Raw genomic sequence first — 21,481 nt, forward strand, 5'->3', positions numbered from 1 at the left:
GGAATGAACGAAAGGATGCAATTAAGAATGAACAAGGGTTTTCGCAGAGAACCAACAACAATTATGAGGATTCTCCCGAAATGAATTCTATTACGTTCCATTACTTGCCCATCAGTAAGCAATCCCAATATAACGGCCACATCCTGCAAGGTGATAGTCATCTCACCTTGTGTCATATGAAATGAACGTGTCTCTGGTCTTCACCTCTCGACCAAAGCACTAATCAGGGCAGCATCAATCTTAAGTACATAATACAATTATCACACCATATGTCATTATTTAAATGATCATATTGAATAACAATATAATATATTACATCCTAAAGTGCATACCTGAATATGTCGCATGCGTTTGACATGTATAAATCCTGCCTGGGTGAGCTAATTGCGACCACGTGAAGAATATCGTTGGGAGGTGGCCTCCCTGCATCTTATCGCGTCGGGTCTTCAGCTGATGAACATGCTAAGTATTCCACACGTGTTGTGAAATGTGTGCACTCTGCGTCCTCTTCCTGAAGACCTCCCACCTATACGGTCTAGGTATGATATACATACTGAGATCAGTAGGCTCTGGCTCATGATCAGATGCAGAGCCCCCCAGATGATGACGAATCACCCATGATAAAATACTATAAAAAATAATAAATTTATTGTTACCATTAATTTATATTCTAATTATATATACATGTGTAATACAACATTTAAAATAATTTAATTTACAACTAATTACAAGATTTAAAATTATTTTATTTATAAATAATGTATATGTCTCGTACAAGATTATCGTCTAAATTAAATTATAATATATGATAATTCCAATTACTTGTTCTAGGTCAATATTCATTACCTAAGTCAATATCAATTTTATAAAGCACACAAAAAATTCTAAACAACTATAAAATTCCTAAGCCACTAATTAATTCGTAGGTCAATAACATTAATTCCTGAGTAACTAAAACTTTCCTAAGTTACTACACAATTTCTACGTCACTTGATATTTCTAGGTCACTAACAGTTTCCTAAGTCATTAATAAATTCCCAAATCACTAACATATTCCTAATCTATTATTGTAATTTAAACATATAGAAAATAGATATTAAAAACTTACTTCACGAGCTTCGCTAACCAATTTTTCGCGAAGGGGAGAGCAACAACGTCTAGAGAGAAGTTAGAGAGAGAGTGAAATGGTAAAAGTGAAAAAAATTGGGTTTATATAGGCCCCACATATCACGTCTGGTTTGAGCACGATAGGTGACGCCTAAATGAGGTGTCACCTATGTGGCATTAACGCCTCCTTTAGGCGTGATTGGTGATACCCAATCAGGGCGTGACATACTGCAATACATGTGTAAATAGTTTCAAAAAGGCAATAAATTCATAATTTTTTTTTTAACTTATACTTAATTAATTTTTTTGCCAATTAATCTCACCATAAAAGGATATAGATGGGTATTTTTCAATCATATTTAAAAAAATGGATCAATATTGCGTCTTATTTTCTTTTTTTGTTAGGTTAAAAGCTTATCAAGTCCGGGATGAGCTCACCCAACTCTAATTTGAATTAATTGATTGGATTATAAAGTGATTATCTCTCTAATTTAAATATCATTTAACTAGTTAAAGTAATCAAAATTTTGACATAAAGATCTCCCCATTTTAATATCTAATTTGATATTTAAATTATTATTTATAATGAAAATAAATTTTATTTTCCTAAACCTTTTATAAACCCAAAAAAATGTCATATAGGTTTTTTTTTTTTTTAAATGATTACGTGATCTTTAAATCAACTTCTCTTAATTCCAGTAATAATTTAGTGTACGCACTTGCTATATTTCACACATATAGCAAAAATTTTACATGCAAAAACGTTGTTTTTAATAGACAATTAGGAACAGCGTTAAGCATTAGAAATTTTTTACCCCAATGTCATGTACGAATGGTGACTTTTTCTTTTTCTTTTTTTCAAGTTTAAGAATGATTGCTATTGGAACAAAGTTAAGAGAATGAAATTTGAAAAATAAACTAAAAAATTGTTATTATTTTTTTTTGGTAAACAAAAATTGTTCTTCTTTAAAACTAGCAAGTGCGGCACTTCACGTCACAAATTATCAACAATTTTTACATCTCAAGCAAACATTTTATAGAGTGGTTGATACTTGATACCATGAATTCACATAGAAGAGTATTAATTGTGTTATCTGCGTTTTTCCGAAACAAATGATGTGCTTCATGCCATTCCTTTTTTTAGTAGAAAAAAAATGGTTAGAAATAATATTTAATAAAATTAATTTTTTTATTCAAAATAACAAATCAATTATTCGAAAATACAAATTGACAAAAATAAAAAATATATTTTCTCTAAAATAGTTTTTATTAAATACTTATTATTAGCATTAAATGCACATTATTTTATTTTATTTTTGAATATTACAGGAATCGAACTTGCAACTTAATACACACTACACACACCCAACACCACTAGGTTAATCCTAGTGGTGCTATTTTTTTAAAACACTATTTGTTGAATATACACTCTCCGAGTATAGAAAATTATATTTGTCAAGAAAATCTTCTTAAACAACCAAGATTAAATTGGCTCCCTTAATTGTTTATTTATACTACACAATACTAGTCAGTGTTTGATAAAATCTGACTGACCCGGGAACCGGTAAACCGATCATATAACCGGTCTGGTTGAAGTAACGGACCAGCCATGCATCAGAACCGGTGCAACCCGACTGATTTTCATGAAAATCGGCGACCCGATTAACCAATGACCAGACCCGGTCCCAAAAAAAAAAAATCCAAAATTGTTTTTTTGTCAAAAAAAATCATAATGGACATATTTAAATATTTTTTTGCTTACTGACTTACATAAGTTATGTATCTGCAACACTAATATTATCTCAATTATGCACTATGCAGAAAATTTTGAATTGATTTATAATAAGAGATATCTTCTGAACCTAAAGTCTCGTATCACGATCATTATATTTTTGTTTGATCCTTTATTAGATAATAATATGTAATTTATTATTTTTATATTAAAATATTTAAAAAATTTATTATTATTTTTTAGATATTTGAGTATGTTTATAATTTTTTAATATAAATTATGAAATTGCATATAATTATCGGGTCATGCGGTTGAACCAATAACCCAATACCTCGATCGGGTCAATGACCGATAACATTGATACTAGTTGCTTCTGCCCTGAATCAAGATTAAAAGAAAGCGAAAATATATATACAAAATTCAAGTAAGAACATGTTTGTAAAAACAGAAAAGACTATAATACAAAATATAGTTCAGTTACCTAAAACAAACTGTTATACGGTTTCTAGGAAAAGTAGCATAAAAAAAACCAAAATGGTAGTTAAAAAAACTCATCCCCCATTAACAAAATTTGTACATAGCTTAAGGGTTATACACTCTTTTGAGATATAACTCCTCAGTTTCTGAATGTTTTCAGAATTGCACCAAGGGGAACTCTCTTTTTTTTTCTTTTTCTGCCGGTGTCAGAGTTCAAAGCTAAATAAAGGCCAAGTCAACTGTTAAGGTTGATGGACACTCACACCAACTAATTTACATGGTAGAGTTTGATGTGAAAAAGTTGAAGTCATGGTGATTCACATTGAGCTGTTTTAACCATGAGTCTGCAGCACTGTACAGATAGGACACCCTTTCATTAACATAAGGCTCTTGGTCTAACCAAAGGTCACCTTGCATTTTGTAAGTAGCTAGCCCAAAAGGAGGGACAGATATGCACCCACTCTGCTTTTTCTTGCATTTTTCTCCTACAATACTTCCCCACCAGCTGGAATAACATATATCGTTTCCTATGTCCATTTCATCACACTCCATTGCACAATCTGCATACACACATGAAAAATAACAAAATTTTCAGCAGAAATGAGATCAAAAGCCAGGTTTACAACAATTTTGTTTTAACTCTTATGCATGCTCATCTAATCACACTTATAACTCACACATGCGCATAAACAGACTGCATGATATTAGATTGAAAATCCATTAATGTCATACCATATCATGAATTCAATTAAAATTTGGACGTCAATTATAACTTTAATTACTTCAAGGATGACGCTATCAACTCCTAGCACTCCACAATTTAATGGGACAGCGCTTAACTCCTTCGGAAGCACAAAGAACACATTACATTTACCACAAAGAAGGTTAAGCCTATGCATTTTTGGAATAATGAGAAACACCAGGAAACCTCAAACGGATATGATGCAGAGGACCCATAGATATCGTTGAAACATGCAACAATACAGAAAATTATGGGAAAATAAAGCATAGTATGTTCAGAAACAAGAAAAAGACAACATTGATTAGAAAAAAATTACATCAAGATACCTTGGAAAGATGATGACAATGTATGATAAGTGAGGAAGCATGCTTCCAAGTCCTTGTCATTTTTGCGACTTGGGATGGTATAAATTGGGTACCTATTCAATGATGAAGAGTACATCATTCAACCATGGAAACCAACAGAGACTAGACATCTTACAGAAAGTTATATAAATAAAAAAATACGGAAATTAGAATTACAAAATGATAACAGTATTCCTAATCCTATGTAGTGAGAGAACTAAAAGTTGAGCAAGAGAAGAGTCCTCTCCCAACTCCAGTTTATATCATTGTTGCTATAGACTTCATCTTGTCTACTGAATCACCAAAACATATCAATTTTGTCTTTAATTAAAATAAGAGTAAATATCCTTTTTGGTCTTCATCAAATTTCACGATGCCCGTTTTAATCCTTAGCAAATAAAAAGGCTATTCGTGGTCCCTAAGAAATTCAAAATGGACCTATTTAGTTGAAATCGTAGTCCCTCATAAATTCAAAAAAGACTCACATTAGTCCCTCAAAAGAACTAAAATGGGGCCATTTTGAATTTCTTAGGGATCACGAATAGCCTTTTTATTTGCTAGGGACTAAAATGGGCATCGTGAAATTTACAAATAGAGTTGTATATAACAAGAACAACAGATTATGCTCACCAAGAAACAGCCATCCAACTTGCCGGGGAAAGATCCACGCTCTTCAACGTCATCAATGCCGGGTGGGTTCTAGCTAGCTCAGGTATCTGTAACAAAAAACAATCAAAAGTGATGTGTTGTGATTTGTGTAACATACAAATCAATAAGTCTATATTGCCACTGATATAAGGTAGTGAAGAGTGAATACTACTTGACAAGAAAAGGCTACCTTCTCCATAAGCGGAACCCTGGAGTAAGGTGAAGACATCTCAGTATAGTGCAAGTAAAGGTAGCCAAGCTTTTCCCTTGTTAGCCATGACCCCTCCTGATCACAGCTTGAATCCTCAGAAACAGCATCCCAAGATTTGCTGGAATTGTTGCTTAATGATCTCGATAAGTTATCACTTCCGCTATCATCACTCCACGAATCACTTTCAAATTCAACTCCATCGCTATCCTCTCTCCGATTCCTAGAAAAGAGAAAAGAGGAAGATGACTTGTACCATTTTGTTGACACATTTAGTATACAAGCATATACAGCATTGTCTTCTACGTACCGAGAAGCTGCAACAGATTTATTGCTGTAGATTTGGATAGCAGAAAGATAAGGAACATAGAACTGAATCGCAGTATCACCACTCTCTAACATCAAAGGTGCACCAGCACCATATGCACTCCATTCATAATAGCAGTCCCAGAGATCTTTCAGAGTGAAGTATTCGATTGTATCCTTACCGAGTGGTTGCCAGAGGCTATTTAGATCATTATGGCAGCTCTGCAAATTATGATAAAAGCAATGAAAATTAAGGAAGCAAATCAGCATGTGAATGTTCCTTCTGCCTTTACAATAGAATGAATAGCAATATTTCTAACTTTTAACTAAAAGCAGGAAAAAGAGGCAAATTAAATCATAGACAACACCAACACAACTTTACTTCCACTCTATATCTGACTAGAAATAACATAGTTTATTACAAGAGGACCAACAATTCAATGCTATCTATGCAAAAAATGAGACATTTATAGGAGTACTACATTGTGTCAAATATTGCAAAAGAAGTTACTTGTAGGAAACCAAGTGTGGATGCATAAAATGCGAGACACACAATCCTGAATCCACAACCATGTTTTGACTACCAAGTAGTAAGAGTTAAGAGATATACTAAAAATAGGAGCAATTGCCAATGAAGTCATTAACCACTATAAGCAGTAACAACTAAAAAGCAATGCTGCTAGCCTAGTATATTCAATAACACCACCCTCCACATTTGTCCCCTTTAGAATAGAAAAAAGCATCTAGCGATTCTCTACAACTGTTGAGTTTGATAGAAAACTGCATAATAACATTGTAATGTGTAAGTTAGAAAAAGTAAATGGGAATTCCCAGTGGAAACATCTTTTTTCAATAATAGGTTGCCACAATAAATGAATAATACTAGTACTAGAAACATCATTTCTCACTGGATCACTAATAAAAACCAGTGGCATTGGTCCCATAGATGGAATGATCAATGTGGAGCCCCCAGAAACAAATGCACTCTTATCTCCTTAAAGAAAATTTAAGGTTTATCTTCAAAGGTTGGCCTATGTCACATCCCACAAGCCCAATAGGAGAAGAAACCTTTGGTGTCTCTCCTAATCAAATCAAGTACCATAACTTTCTACAGAAAATCACTTTTGACTAAAAAAAATTATTTATGCCTTAATAGAACACAAACCCGCAGATTCTCCTCAAAGAAAGTAATCACAAAGATTTTATGAGATTTTTTTTTTCTCCATCTCAGGAACCAGGTTTCTGACTGATAATCACTAAGTCAAATATTATTGAAATTAAAAAAAAAAAAAAAAAAAGGTCTCACTACCTATTCCAGAAGATTTGTATATTGTCAACCAAAGAAGGATTATTGTAGATGTTATCAAATTCAAGGCTTACAAGAAAAGTGCTTCAGATTCAGTTAATTGGTCATTAACTTTCTTTTCTCACATTAAATTGAGGAAAAGATTAAGGGTAATGTCTCATCCACACAAAGGATTAATCTTACAATGAAATTTGTGCATTACTTTTAATATATTTATATCACTCTCTTTTTCAATGATAAAATCAAAAGCATATATTTCAGTGTGCGCTCTTCTTGTTCTTATTTTTCCAAACAAAGAACATCAACATCATTTTATCTTAAAGTAGCAGAGAACACTGGTTTATGAACTCAAATAAAAAACAAGAAAAGGTTGAGAAAAATAAATAAGAGAACATAAATAAAAAAGAAGACAGAAAGGACCATATGGAAGTATGTGAAAAAGTATATCAATTTTGTGTGTAAATAACAAAATCCAAAAAAATAAATAACAATTGCCATTTCCACTAATAAGCTAACTTTTGTGTTAACATCAACAATGACATTTCCCACATGTACCAATAAAATTGAAAAAAAGACACGTGGAGGAAGATTTTTCAAGAGGCATCAAACGAATATTCCCTACACAGAACAAAAGCTTTGTTACTTTACGACACCGTTCAGACCACTCTCCATTATTAATATATAAAAGTCTGCTCCGACTGGTGAATGGTGATAAACTCCTCCGACCCCACACCCACAACACAGTCCCAGAAAGAGAAAGGGAGTGCCAAATAAATAAAATAAAAAATAAAACAGATAATCAGAACCATAACTCAATTGACATTAACATGTAATCATACATTAGCACATTTTCATTAATGTCTAATTGTTTAATGATAGTTAATGTTGTAACATTATCTGTAAACTACTTAATGAATTATTAAATGTTTATCAACAGCTCAAATAATAAATTATACATTAACAACTGACTTCATAATGCTTGAATAAAACAATTCTTAATGATTTTAAGAATTCTCTTTATTAATAAATAAGAAAAAGGTTATATGCTTTTTATGTTATCAAAAAATTAAATGCATCCATTTTTTAATTTAATATTTTTCTTTACTAATAATTTAATATTTGAAAAATCTTGTGGTAAATAGGATAGGACAAAAGAAAATTCTAGAGAGTTAATAATTTCATAATATCTAAAATTAAATCTTAAACATACAAGGAAAAAAAATTAACAAAACAGGTAACGATATTGACATTTATTACATGAGAACTGATAATATATTAAAGGGTTCCATTTTTCTACCGTCAATCTACGTTGAGCCCAAAACGATGTCGTTTTGAGACGAAAATAAGATATTTTTGAAATTATAATTTATTTTAGGATTATAATAATCTTTATTATTATAATCTTTTAACCCAAAATGACGTCGTTTTGAGAACAAATGTAAATAATTTATCTACATTCACTTTAGAAATATTAAAACCTATATTAAATGAGATTAATGTTTATCTTTTAAAATGACATAAAATTATATTATTTTAATTAAGAAAAAAAGATAGATAACGAAAATTATGAAAGAAAGTTTAAGAGATATTTTTTAATTTAAATTTTAAATAAAAAAAAAACTATTTTTAACTAAAAAAAATTCATCATTTAAAATCACAAATATTTTTCATATTAAATTGTACTAAAGAAACATATAAATCAACATGAGTCCATCTTTTAATTTTTTATATCCACTTTCCGTCCTTCCCTATACAGATTAAAGACAGGTTTGAATTTAGCTATTTTAGAGATAAAAATAAGGTAGGTTTTAATTTAGCTATTTTAGAGATAAAAATAAGTTTTAATCAAAAAATTTTAAAAAAAAATTAAGAGGTATAAAGTTTTACTTCCATTTAGCTATATCATCAGTAAATTTCCATACGTACATTTAATAATTTGAATTAATTAAATTATATCAATTAATTAATTATTAATTTTAAATAAATTATAAACAAATAAATTAAGGACAAAAATCTATGAAAAGTAAAAACTTCTTAATTTTATATCGAATTTAACCTACTCCTTCTCTTAAAAATATATATTTATTTTAAGAGATTAATGTTCTAAGATATATATTTCTTAGAAATATATATCTCTTAAAAATATTGAATTTTATCTCCCACACATATATTACGTGAGATTCATGTAAAAAGAAAAAAAAAAAACATAAACCACACAATAAAAGAAAAAATTTATAATACGAATAATATTAATCACATAATTAAAAAATATATACATAAACAGGATAAAGAATCTAGATGGATAAAAACGAAGATTAAACTATATATATATATATATGAAAAAGATATATATCATTTTAAAAGACGTAAAGTTATGTCATTTTTAATGAAATAAAGATATAAATAAAGAGAGAAAGAGTAAACACAAAAATAAAAGTATGGATCTCACTTTTTATGAAAGAAAATTATAAAATTATGTCATTTAAAATAACAAATACTCCAATCTTTCTATCTATATATCTATATATATATATATATATTGGGTGAAGAAGTGAGAATAAAAAATTAAATAAAGAAACACAATCAAACAAACAAATGCACCGTCCGATGAATTGACGGAACAAAGAAAAGGAAGAAGAGAAAGATTAGCACCTTGAGCGTGAAACGCTGACCCAAAACCGAAAAAAGAAAAGAAAAAGCTGAAAAATAAAAATGGGAAAAAATAAATAAAATAAAAAAATACCTGAGGTAGAGTCTGTGAAGGAACAAGAGGAGTGACACACTGAAGAAAGCGTTCCAGGTTCGAGGGAGAATTTCCGGAGCAACAGGACACAGAGGAGGTTGTGGAGGACATTTTCTCGGCGATCGATCAGAGATTTTCCCGGTAAAGTGACAGAAAATCCTCAAAACCCCCTACAACACCAAACCACTGAGAAATTTTAGATGAATGAGGAAATGGGTCTTTCTCAAACACTCTTTTTTCTGAGACAGAGTGGTTTTTGGATATCTAGGAAGCTCTCAAGTCTCACTCATTATCTAGCATCAACAAAGGGAGGGTGTCATATAAGGATAATTTTTTATTTTATTTTTTTGTGATTAGACTAAGGATAATTTAATCAAGTATTTTTGGAGAGAGAGAGAGAGAGAGATTTACCACTTTCCTTCTGGGGAGAGATTTGCATTATGCCATAATCAATTTGATAGAGTGGTGATATGAAGAAGAGAATCAATTAAAATAAAAAGGGGAAGGAAATGGTAATAATTACATAGGAGAGAAATAAGGGACCATTTAACAAAGGGAGAAAGAAAATAGACAAATTGCACACACTGGAAATTTTAAGCTTTGACAAATGAAAATAAAAAAATTTAAAATTTATTGTCTTCTCTGGGTTTTATAAATGCTAGAATTTATTAAAGGTGGAAGATTTTTTGAAGACCCAATATGAAGAAGTTGGGAGTTGAAGAAGAAGAGAAGGGTAGAAATAAAGAAAGAGAGAGAGAAAAAATGTAACTGATATGTTGTTTTGAAGAGAGCGAGAGAGAGAGAGGGAGAGAGAGAGCTTAATCAGTTACTCTATTAATTGCAGGTATAAAGAAACGGACTTTGAGATTTTCTTGTTTTGGGGTGACACACAGAGAGAGAGAGAGAGAGTGTTTTGAAAGAGAAAGGAGAAGAAGAAGAAGGTGGAGGAGGGAAGCGATGCGGTGGTGCGTCGCGGTGGCGAGGGAAAGAGAGTTCTTTTCGCCGCGTGTTAAGGTTGAACTGTTGTTTGTACTGAAAAAAAAAAAGTTTGAAGTGTTGTCGGTACTTGTTTCTATGTTCATAATTTCATAGCTTCTGTAAGACTTTAGTTCTTGACTTTGTATTTTAGTTTTTTATTTTTAGTATTCAATTTTAGAGATGAGTTATTCTATTATGGGAAATAATTTTTTAACGTTATTTACGTTATATAAATAAGATTGTAAGTAAAACTCGTAGACAAGAAGAGAGAGAAAAAAAAGGACTCATTTATCATTTGTGGGTAGATAATTTAGTTATTTCAGGTAAAATAAGATAAATATAACCCTTCTATTATACCTATTAATCTCCTTACATCGAAATTAAAAAAAATAGAGAAATAATAAATGTTAGTATATATTCTGATTTAATAATATTAAATATAGATATAAAAAAATAGATAGAATAACTATCCTGATTTTTTATATGAATATGGTTGCAACATGATACACGTGTCTAATATGTTTTAGAATAATATTATACATCTGTACCCAAAAAAGGAATAATATTATATATCCACCTTTATATCACAAAATGAAAATTTCCTTTGAAAGTGATGTGATATTTTGTTTTACTTTTTTTTTGGTGAACATATTTTATTTTACTATTTTTTCTATTGAATACATAATAAATAATTCCTTTTAAGTTTAATCTTCTTTTTTTGCAAAAAAAAAAAAATCCTCGTTTTTTCTTTATCTTTCAAATTTTATATTTTCTTAATATAATTTCCAAATTATAAATTTCACTTTTAGCTTACTTTTACTTATTTTTCTCAAATCTTATATGTATGTCACATCACACAACTTTATTTTATTTTTTATATATTTATATTTTTATTTTTTTACTGTAATGTAAGGGGATGTATTTATTAGTAAAGTATAAGAAACATTATTTTAACTTCAGTGAGGACTTTTTAAATAAACGCTATTTATGACTGGAATTTATTATTATTGACTTGTGACCATATTTTTTAATAATTTAAATTAATACTTCGTTAATATATAAATTATAATATTACTAAATTAAATATTACAATTTATTAAAATAGGATTTCTTTTATTTAATACAAGAGTCAAATATACATAATTGAGTATTAATAATATTAAAATGAAATTTATTTTTATAAATATACATAACTTTTATGATACTGTTTTACCATGTCAGTAATTCATTGACGGATAAGTGATACTAATCAACTGTTATTTTATGTTTTTTTTTTTTTTTAATAAAAAAATTTAAGTGGAGTTAGACACTGATATTTCATTAGGATCAGGGAAGATCCTCCAACCTCTTTAAGAATTTCTGAGAGGGATTACATATCACCCACCAATAAAATTCTCACATCAGCCAGCAGAGTTTGAACCCACACCTTAAGAAATATGGACCAAACTCTTAGCCAACAGTACTCGTGACTTTGTTTTATGTTTCTCATAAAAAAAAACTTTTCAGTCCCTTCACCTCACGTGGTAACCACGTGAGTTTCTTGACATCGTATTTGCCTATGTTGTCTTACTTTCTCCCTCCCTCAATGTCTTCACTTTATGAGTCAAACTCCGTCCTTGTTTCCGCCTTTCATTTGATGAAAAGACAAATCACCCCTGGAGCATGCTCTCTTAAATTTAGAATGAGAAAAATTTTAAGTTTTTTTTATAAGGGATAGGATATTGTGACACCTAAGTTATGTTACATCCATATGACACCTAGTCAATTTCACCGTTAGATCGCTTATGTTGATCCAACGGTTATATTTATTTCCATCTTTGTATGGTCATGATTTCCCAAATTTAAAGTGAAAGCATTAAATATGGGAAATCATAACCATACAAAGGTAGAAATAAATATTAAATATTAAATTTGGGAAATCATGACCATACAAATATGGAAATAAATATAACTGTTGGATCAACATAAACGGTCTAACGGTGAGATTGACTGGGTGTCACATGGGTGTAACATAACTTGGGTGTCAGAATATCCTATTCATTTTTATAAAAGAAAAAAGTATAAAAGAAAGAAATTTACGAAAATAAAAATTCAAAAGAAAAATTCTCAGTTACAAAATATTAATTTTGTATATGTGGACCGCCTTTGATTATTCATATGTCTCATATTATGAAGGCGATAATATTTAATTATAGTTGTAAATGAGTTACCTATGTAAAATATTTCAAACCTTATACAATATAATCTACAAGTTTTGATCTGTCCTATCAAGCCTACAAACTTTCAAAAGTAGCATGTTGTACTCTGAAAATTATAGATAATTATTATTTTGCAAATAGCTGAAATCAAAACCTAAAATATTGATGATTTAGCTACGTTGCTAGAAATAAAAAAATCAATTAAATTGAATTGTATTAATTTTTATTACACACATATATTATACTATTGACACTTAATTTATACTAATATTCAAAAGTCAAACTTATATTTAAGTGTGTTTTATGAAATTATTTGAACATTTATTATATTTTAATGAATTAATTTAAACTTACATTTAATATACTTTAAGAAAATTATATTTATATATTGAAAAAACTTAGTTATTTGTATTTTACTATTTTCATTTGTATTTGTATTACTTCATTTGTATTTGTATTATATATTCAGAAATTCTATGTTTCCTTTATTGTTTTTCAAAGGAGGAGAAATTTTACTTTTTATGGGGATTGTAAACGTTTTTACCAAGTATTTTATTAAGGGGGAGCATATAGTTAGGGGGAGTTTAATTCTGATTTCTTGTGCTACTAACCTTATTTCTCAATGAAGTGTTTAGTGTTTGTCATCATTTAAAAGGAGGAGATTGTTGAACCTTTGGTTTTCAAGCTTATATATTTGAAGTTTAGATGATTACAAAACACCAACAAGTTCAATATTAATGCACAAATTAGAAGGTAGTGCAACAAGTCCTAAATGAAGTTAGAAGATCAAGACAACATGCAAAAGTAAAAAAGTAATTCAAATGTGCAAAGTCAACATCAAAGTCAAAGTTTCAATATGAATGAAGGAACTAGAAAACTTAAAGAATGAAGACACTTGAAAATAATTGAAGAACATGACACATATTCTTTTTGAGTCATAGGATATATGAAGTTGAGTTTATTGAGTCTTAGGATGTATGAAGTTGAGTTTATTGAGTCATATCTCTCTAGACTGCATTTAGAAGCATAAACTCATGCATTGACACACTTATGATATTAAGCTTAGTTATAATCACGGTAATTGAATTAAAATACAGTAAACTTTTTTCTTTAAAACATTACATTTTCATTTTAAAACCACCATATTCAGAACAATTTCCTTAAAATGATCATAACCCAAAACATTTGCGGAATACAAGTTCTACTGCTTAAATATCACATACAAAGAATGCTAAGTGGTTCAATGAAGCAACGATACATTTTTACGCAACGTACCAACCTTATATATGTTCGATTTTGTGAAAACTTCACTTGATATTTATTTTATTAAATTTACATCTTCCAGTATGTTAAACTAGACATTATAAGCTTTCCAATGAGGTATCATGAGCTTAATTTGTACTTCTATAACTCCAGATATCTTTACCATAAGTTTACTGCTCAAAACTGTCAACATACATCAACAGCGAGAATGCACTGCTTTACAGTGTTGCAAACTGCAGTAAAACCACTAACCTATTTTCTCTTAATTTTTAATATGTTATGGTTGAGATCTAGACCTTCAATTTGGCATATTATAATCCTTGTTTCAATAAGAAACGGAGGAGTTATGAATTTTCTAAGTTATCAACTTTTACCGTCAACTTCACTACATGGGCAGCGAACAAAACAACAAACTGCACCATGTTTTTACACTCCTTTCTGTCCCATATTTTAGAGCATTAAAGTTCACATCCTAAGTTTCAAAATGACAGCTCACACATCTCAACTGACAAAGAATTGAGTGAGATATGACTTACCAAAGTCATACGTACAACACTTACATTTTCTTATAAATTTTGACATCATCTCCACTGTTTTTCCAACATATAGGAATTTCTCAATTCCTCTTATCAACATAACCTTATTGACACAATATTCATTCCTTTCAAATCACATCAAAAGATGGCTCCGTGCCATTTACTTTAAACTACCAAACCATATTTACATGTGTCTGTTAATCTTTACAAAATATTTACATAGGCCACGTAGGCCTCTCAAAACTGTTTCTACTAGTTATCACATCAAAACATAAATAGAAAGATCTCATAAAAATATACATCCAAGCAACTAGCAGCTCCAAACATAACTTTAATCTCCTTCCATTGGTCTCTTACCCTTATCTTTATCTTTCCCACTAGAAGTACCTGAAATATATCTCCATAACATGGGGTGAGATAAACTCAATAAGCTCGGAGTTTATGGAGAAGTCTCCACCCACGAGTTCACTTTCTGCATTACATGTTAATTTCTAAGCACAGACAGACGTCATATATTTTCAGATAATACAATTAAGTATTTTAAATTCATTCTTTTTTTGATTAATACATAAAATCATACAAATTATAATTCCTTCACAAACAAAGCTTTCACAACATATTCTTCATAACTCCATTCTAGCAATTATATTAAACTAGAATTTACCTTTTTCACATAGACATACCCTACTTCAGAAATCAAAACTTACATCAGAACATACCAAAACATATCAGAACTTATCAAAACATACCAGAACATGTCAGAGCTTATCAGAACATACCAAAACATATCAGAACTTATCAAAACATACCAGAACATATCAGAACATGTCAGAGCTTATCAGAACATATCAGAACACATCAGAGCTTATCAGAATATATTAGAACATATCAAAACACATCAGAGCTTACTAGAACATATCAGAACCAATTGAAAATCATATACTTTCATGATCATATTTATTCTCAAAAATTCCACCAGAGCTATCCTTTTTACAGAAAATCTCCACTTGTACGACCAAATTATTAAATATCTCTGTACTGAAATTCTCATATATATATATATATATATATATATATATATATATATATATATATATATATATATATATATATATATCGCAACACTATTATTTCAATTTAAAATCTTTTATATCAGGGTACCATATTTATACACCATTCTTAAATCAATTAAAAGACTCCTCACAACACAACAGTTTTTTGTTGATAACAGAATCTTCACAATACTTACAGCACCTCACACACAAAATTCCAAATACAAACATAATTAACTGAACATAATAACAAAGCATTTAAATCACACAAATCATGTTAGCTATCACGTCCATTAATTTGCATAAATCACTACAACATGTTATTTATAAATTCAGGTTCAACATCATTCATTAAGTGAAGACAGTAAAACATCTATATTCACAACAATCATACATAATGCACATCTTATTAATGCATCAATCATTTAACATGTTAAGCATAACAAATCATACAATTTCACATCATTTCATCCATCAAGCATAACATAATTATTTACAGTTAATTAAATCATTTCATATAGAATCAATGTATTTAAATCTTATTAATTATTTCCTACCAATCATTTATAATTGTTGATCCTATATGAATGCAATCCATGCAAGTATTAACATTTCTTGCAGATATTTCATACAGAAACCATAAACATCCATCTGATTACGGTGGAACATTAAGACAGAGAAAGCTCCTAAATCGAGAATTTACTTGCTCAGCTTCCTATTTATAAATTTTTGTCCAAATAACCTAAACTCTTTATGTCCACCTACTGTGTTCATTTAAACTCTGATAAAATACAATCAATCATCAATAAAAAATACATAACACTATACACACAATCAAATACCATTTACACATTAACTTAATTACCCACTTCGTAATCATTTTAATCTTCTTTTTCATTAGCTTCCAATTGACTTTTCAATTAACAGTTCATACCATACCATCACAAGTCTTAACCAAACAACATACTTTAACCTAGGACCCACAATTCCAGTTAGTTAATTACTAACCCAAGTAAGTACTTATCACTTAATTAAGGCTTAAACTATCTTAACACCACGTGAAACTTACTTGATTTCATAATACAAACATCACACAACCTTTAATTAATTTTAATCAACGTGCCATGATATTTAATTCATTATGGCCGAAATGAACACCATCAAAATCATGCATTTTATGCATTTTTTTCCTTTTCAAATACTTACTCAAATTGACATACATTTCAACCTGATTCATATCCACTTGATATTAGGTTAATTACTCAAATTGACACGTTTTGACATTAAATAATATTTTTAATATACATAATATAGTTTATATTTAACACATATGGCAGCCCATAATAAATTATATAACTAATCAAATATTCAAATTCCATAACATAAATATAAAGCAAAAATTATAAAATATCCATAGACTAATATGAGAGTTTTACTAATTTTTATTTCATAATTCTAATTACCTATCTGGGGTCAGTGGTTTCCATGTATCCCTATAATTATGTAGAAAAAAACCATAGAAATATGAGACTAATATCAAACCCTAAATTGAATGACATAATTATTCAATCATTTTCATGAATTAATAAATTTACATAATAAGCATATTGTTATTTAATTAATTTCTTAGTATGAACTACAGTTAGTTGTAACTTTAGTTAGCTAGTTTGTCTTTACTGATTGTAACTATGGTTAGTTTAGTGTGTGGTAAAATTACTTTACTTTTCCTTTCCCTGTTAGGATCTTCGACACTGTTTTTGCTTTTCTGAACTATATATAAAGCCTTTTCTTTTCTTAAGAACCAATTCAAGAGATTGTTCAATGTTTTGATTCTGGTTTCTTATTATAAGATGGTAGCAGGAGAAAATTAAGATGCGCCTGTTGTAACACCCTGTGTGTACCCAGTGTATTATCATTAATTATGGCATTAAGCATAAAAGAAAATTAGAGTAATTAAAGAGGATATGCAAGTAAAATTTTTCTTTTCTTATCAATATATCAGCTTTAAGCGGGGCCAACATGTTCTCTATTTGACTAATGACTAAAGGAATAAGTTCATCATTCACTCTTTGTACCAAACAGTCATTACTATTTACACATTGTAATTTAGATGACCTAACTGTTAGCCCTCATATTTTACCATATTAAAGTATACATTTTGGGCTTTCCAAAAAGGTATAACATTAACCAATAAGTTAAGTATAGCCTGGGTTATGCAACTTGAAAATTCGTCGTTCCAAACCATACTTCTAGAAATAGAACATCAACTTCAAAATGATACCAGTGTTTATATAAAATTCCAATGGTTCTAAAATTTTGTATGGTTGTATTTCTATGTGTTAGCTTCACATAGGTTCAAACTTCACCCAATTTGGTGCTCTATAGCTCTAGTTATGCCACTTTTACTAAACTACGTTTGTTCTAAAATCAGGTAATGCACTAAGAGCTCTGAAGCGCTCTCTTCGAACACATTTTTCGCTCGATTGCGCGTTTGAGCGCCCAGAGGTAGAGAATTTTGGCCATCTTTAGGTTTTCAATGTGCTTGAGCATCCTATAGGGCACTTAAGCGCCCAAAGGCAGAGATTTTTGTTCTATTTCACGCATTCACCTGGGGCAAACTTGATCCTCATTAGAACCTCTCCATTTATTTTCAGTATAGATAAAATATCTTTTATTAATATACACAGTTCTTACATTGTTTTCCGTCTCATTTTATAACTCATGATTTGATGCATCTTTTTCCATTAAACGTACCTCAACTACATTCTGAAGCCAATTTTCTGTGTGTAGCCTCTCATATACTTATTCATGCTCAAGTCTTCAAATTAAACCTTCGACATACAGGCCTTACAATTACATACATATCATTGACATCAAGTCATTACAATATAATACTCACACATACATATCTCCAAGATAAATATCTACATTACATAATCAAACGTGACAAGCTCTAAATCTAAGTATAATATATAATCAAAATGATCCTAGCATGCTCTCATATCAATGTGTGCAAATCTCCAAAATATGCATGCCAATATCCCTACTCAGGCCTCCTGCCCTAGGATCCGTCCATCGTGCCACTAGTAGTACCTGAAAAGTAAGCCTCACACGGGATGAGATACAATCTCAGTAAATTCAAGGACTTCAGAGACTTCTCCAACCTTGAACTCACTTCCATGATATACAGGTATAAAGAATGCATCATGCCACAAATCATAATAGCATACGTCTATGCCAGGTGTACCCACACCAACCGGAACATCCCTCTTGTCCATCAGCCATCTTAGGAATGCCAGTATAATGCACAATAGAGCCATCCTTCAAGTCCATCAGCTATCCCAGGAATGCTCAAACAATTCAACTGGCCAGAGAACATATCAAAATGTGCATCCAAACAAACACATCCAAGTGTTCTTATCACAAGCAAGGACACCCAATCTAAACACCAATGTACATGCATGATATACAAACCACAACTACCCACGGGGTGTGGTGGAACATCAAGGGGTAAAATCCCCAAATCACAAGAGTTTACCTTTCAAGCTTTCCTTTAGCTCCTCTTGGCACCATCCTCATAACATCACCAATTACAATTGTCCAACCCATAAGTTTTCCAATTCCAAGAGCAAAACTCTATCTCCTAATAGGTTCATGTGGTGATTTCAACATGCAATCAACTATAGGATCAATATTCCTATATTAAACAACAATGGTTCAAGCATTAACACTATTATTAATCCATCAATTTCGAAATCCCCAATTTTTGCCTCAAACCCTAAATACCCATTCATGAAATTCTATAAATCCATGAAAAACAATTTCCTTCATACCTTAATACCACCAAAAAACCAATCAATTGAGGGTTCCTAAGCTTCCAATGGGGTCCAAATATCCTCCTTTGTTTGCTCTCCAAAGACCCACGAAAATGAAGCTTAAAAGAGGGGGTTAAGGGTTCTCTATTAATTTCTTGGTTATCTCTACTATATCTTTCACAAAGTAAGGATGAGGATGGTTATTTCAAGGTTCAACCTTGATGAAACAAGAAAATGTAAGAACTCGCACCATTAATTAAGGAAGTTAATTAATTAATAATGAGAAATTAGGAAATAATTTCATAATTGATCCTAATAATTATGTTGAGGCTTAAATAAATATAGTAAGTGATTAAGAATGCTGAAAGTCGCTTTTCTGACGAAAAGTGCAGATACCGGTTCTGCTAGTCGGTATAAATGTGTACCGACAAAGTATCCCGGAGAATTATAATAAGTGTATGAATATTCCTAGAAATATATATAGGACTTGTAAAACGAGTTTCAAGTTAAAATAATGAGATTTGGTGCCAGAATTGATACTGGCTATGGAAAAGCGCGTACCGGAAAGGTGCTGCGAAAAATATAATAAAAATATGATAAATCTTGTAAAATTGAGTAGGTTCAGAATCCTGAGTTTGGGATTAAAATGCTAAGCGTAGCAATTAACGTTAATACTGTGTGTTTTATTTTAAAGTGGCTTTATATACTAACTTAACACAAAACCCTAGGCCATAACACCTCTTCTACGTAGGTGTGGTGGCTGGTCAGCTCTCCCTTCTACTGTTCCATTGCATTTCTTCTCCATCCTTGAGCTTTGAGACCATTTTCTTCATGAAAGCTTCTTCTAAACACTTGCGTGAGTGTGGGTTAGCATTGTGAGGGAGAGGAGTGCTCCGTCTCTGAGTTGGTCACTGCCTTGTAAGGTGTTGAGAGGCTGAGTTCTTGGTTTGGGTGGTGTGAGTTGTCTTCTTGGCTTGTAGATCTTCAAGGAGCTTTCTTTATGAAGAAAAAAGTCTTCTTGTTGTGCATTTTCGTGGCCTTTGGTTGCTGCTCAGTGGAGTGGAGTTGGAAGCTCCTTTTCCATGCCAGTTGCTGTTTTAAGAAGCTTGGTAAACATACTCACCTTTGATCATGAGTATAAGTGGTTAAAAATGGAACCTTGATGCATGTAATAAGCTTAAGTTGATAACCTAACGTTGGATAATGCTTAACACACTTTGAAATGCATGTTTAAGCTTCTGAAATCGGTAAAAGTTGGACCTTTGGATTGGATTTTCGCGAAATGCAGAATCTGGGTTCTGTCGCGAAATATCCGAATATTTGGTTGTAAATATCCGTATATTGATATCTGGATATGGGTATCCGGATATGGGTATCCGGATATGGGTCTTCTGATATCCGAATGTGGATATCCGGATATGCATATCCAGATATGATATCGGGATATTGATATCCGGATATGTCCCCGATATATATCCGGATATTCTGGGTTTTCGAAGAACAGTAGCTGCACTGTTCATACAGTAGGCTATTGGGGGTTTGTGGACCCTAACTTAAGGAAGTGAGACTTCTGTATTAATTAAACTAAGTCAAAATCAAGTGATTAAGGGCTTGTGGCTTTGTTAGAATCCTTAAGACGTAAAACGTAAAGGAAAGGCGTTGCCTTTATGTGGTATGCTTGTAGAGTATGTTTGTTGATTTATTATTGGTCCATAACAGATTGTGATACTGCTGTGTTTGGGCTTTGAGTTTGTGTGGACTCTTGGCTTGGATAGGTAGCTTGCAAGGTAAGCTTTCGTGTCCTCGGTTTAGCCGTTGTTGGTTCCACCATGTCTCATGGGGGTATGGTTATATGCATGAAGTTGTTTTCATGATATATTGATTTGTTGAAATGCTGTTGAGCTGTTATATGCGAGTGCCATTATGATATGCATGTGGTGTTCCACCTATACGGTAAGCCTGAGTATGTAGTACATACAATAGGGTGAGGCTGTGGGTGAGATGCATGCGGTGTTCCTTGTACTAA

At 31.0% G+C, this 21,481-nt stretch overlaps 1 protein-coding gene across 3 annotated transcripts; it reads right to left on the reverse strand.

The window, feature by feature from the left end:
• Positions 1 to 3,326: 3,326 nt before the first annotated feature.
• LOC133289101 (uncharacterized) lies at positions 3,327 to 10,640 on the reverse strand. Of its 3 annotated transcripts, none has more exons than XM_061486973.1 (7): positions 10,025 to 10,640; positions 9,614 to 9,783; positions 5,569 to 5,786; positions 5,241 to 5,481; positions 5,033 to 5,118; positions 4,385 to 4,476; positions 3,327 to 3,876 (listed from the first exon to the last, which is right to left on the reverse strand). In XM_061486973.1, exons 2-7 carry the CDS (start codon positions 9,722 to 9,724, stop codon positions 3,590 to 3,592), a joined length of 1,035 nt encoding a protein of 344 aa, XP_061342957.1. In that variant the 5' UTR covers positions 9,725 to 9,783; positions 10,025 to 10,640; the 3' UTR covers positions 3,327 to 3,589. The 3 variants fall into 3 exon arrangements, with proteins under 3 accessions (XP_061342957.1, XP_061342959.1, XP_061342958.1); XM_061486975.1 differs by having other exon boundaries at positions 9,614 to 9,799; XM_061486974.1 differs by lacking the exon at positions 10,025 to 10,640 and having other exon boundaries at positions 9,614 to 9,905.
• Positions 10,641 to 21,481: the final 10,841 nt, after the last annotated feature.

The sequence above is a fragment of the Gastrolobium bilobum genome, unplaced genomic scaffold (genome assembly GCF_033153095.1).
Source record: "Gastrolobium bilobum isolate Gb01-03AN ecotype WA unplaced genomic scaffold, APGP_CSIRO_Gbil_v1 utg4504, whole genome shotgun sequence".
NCBI lineage: Eukaryota > Viridiplantae > Streptophyta > Magnoliopsida > Fabales > Fabaceae > Gastrolobium > Gastrolobium bilobum.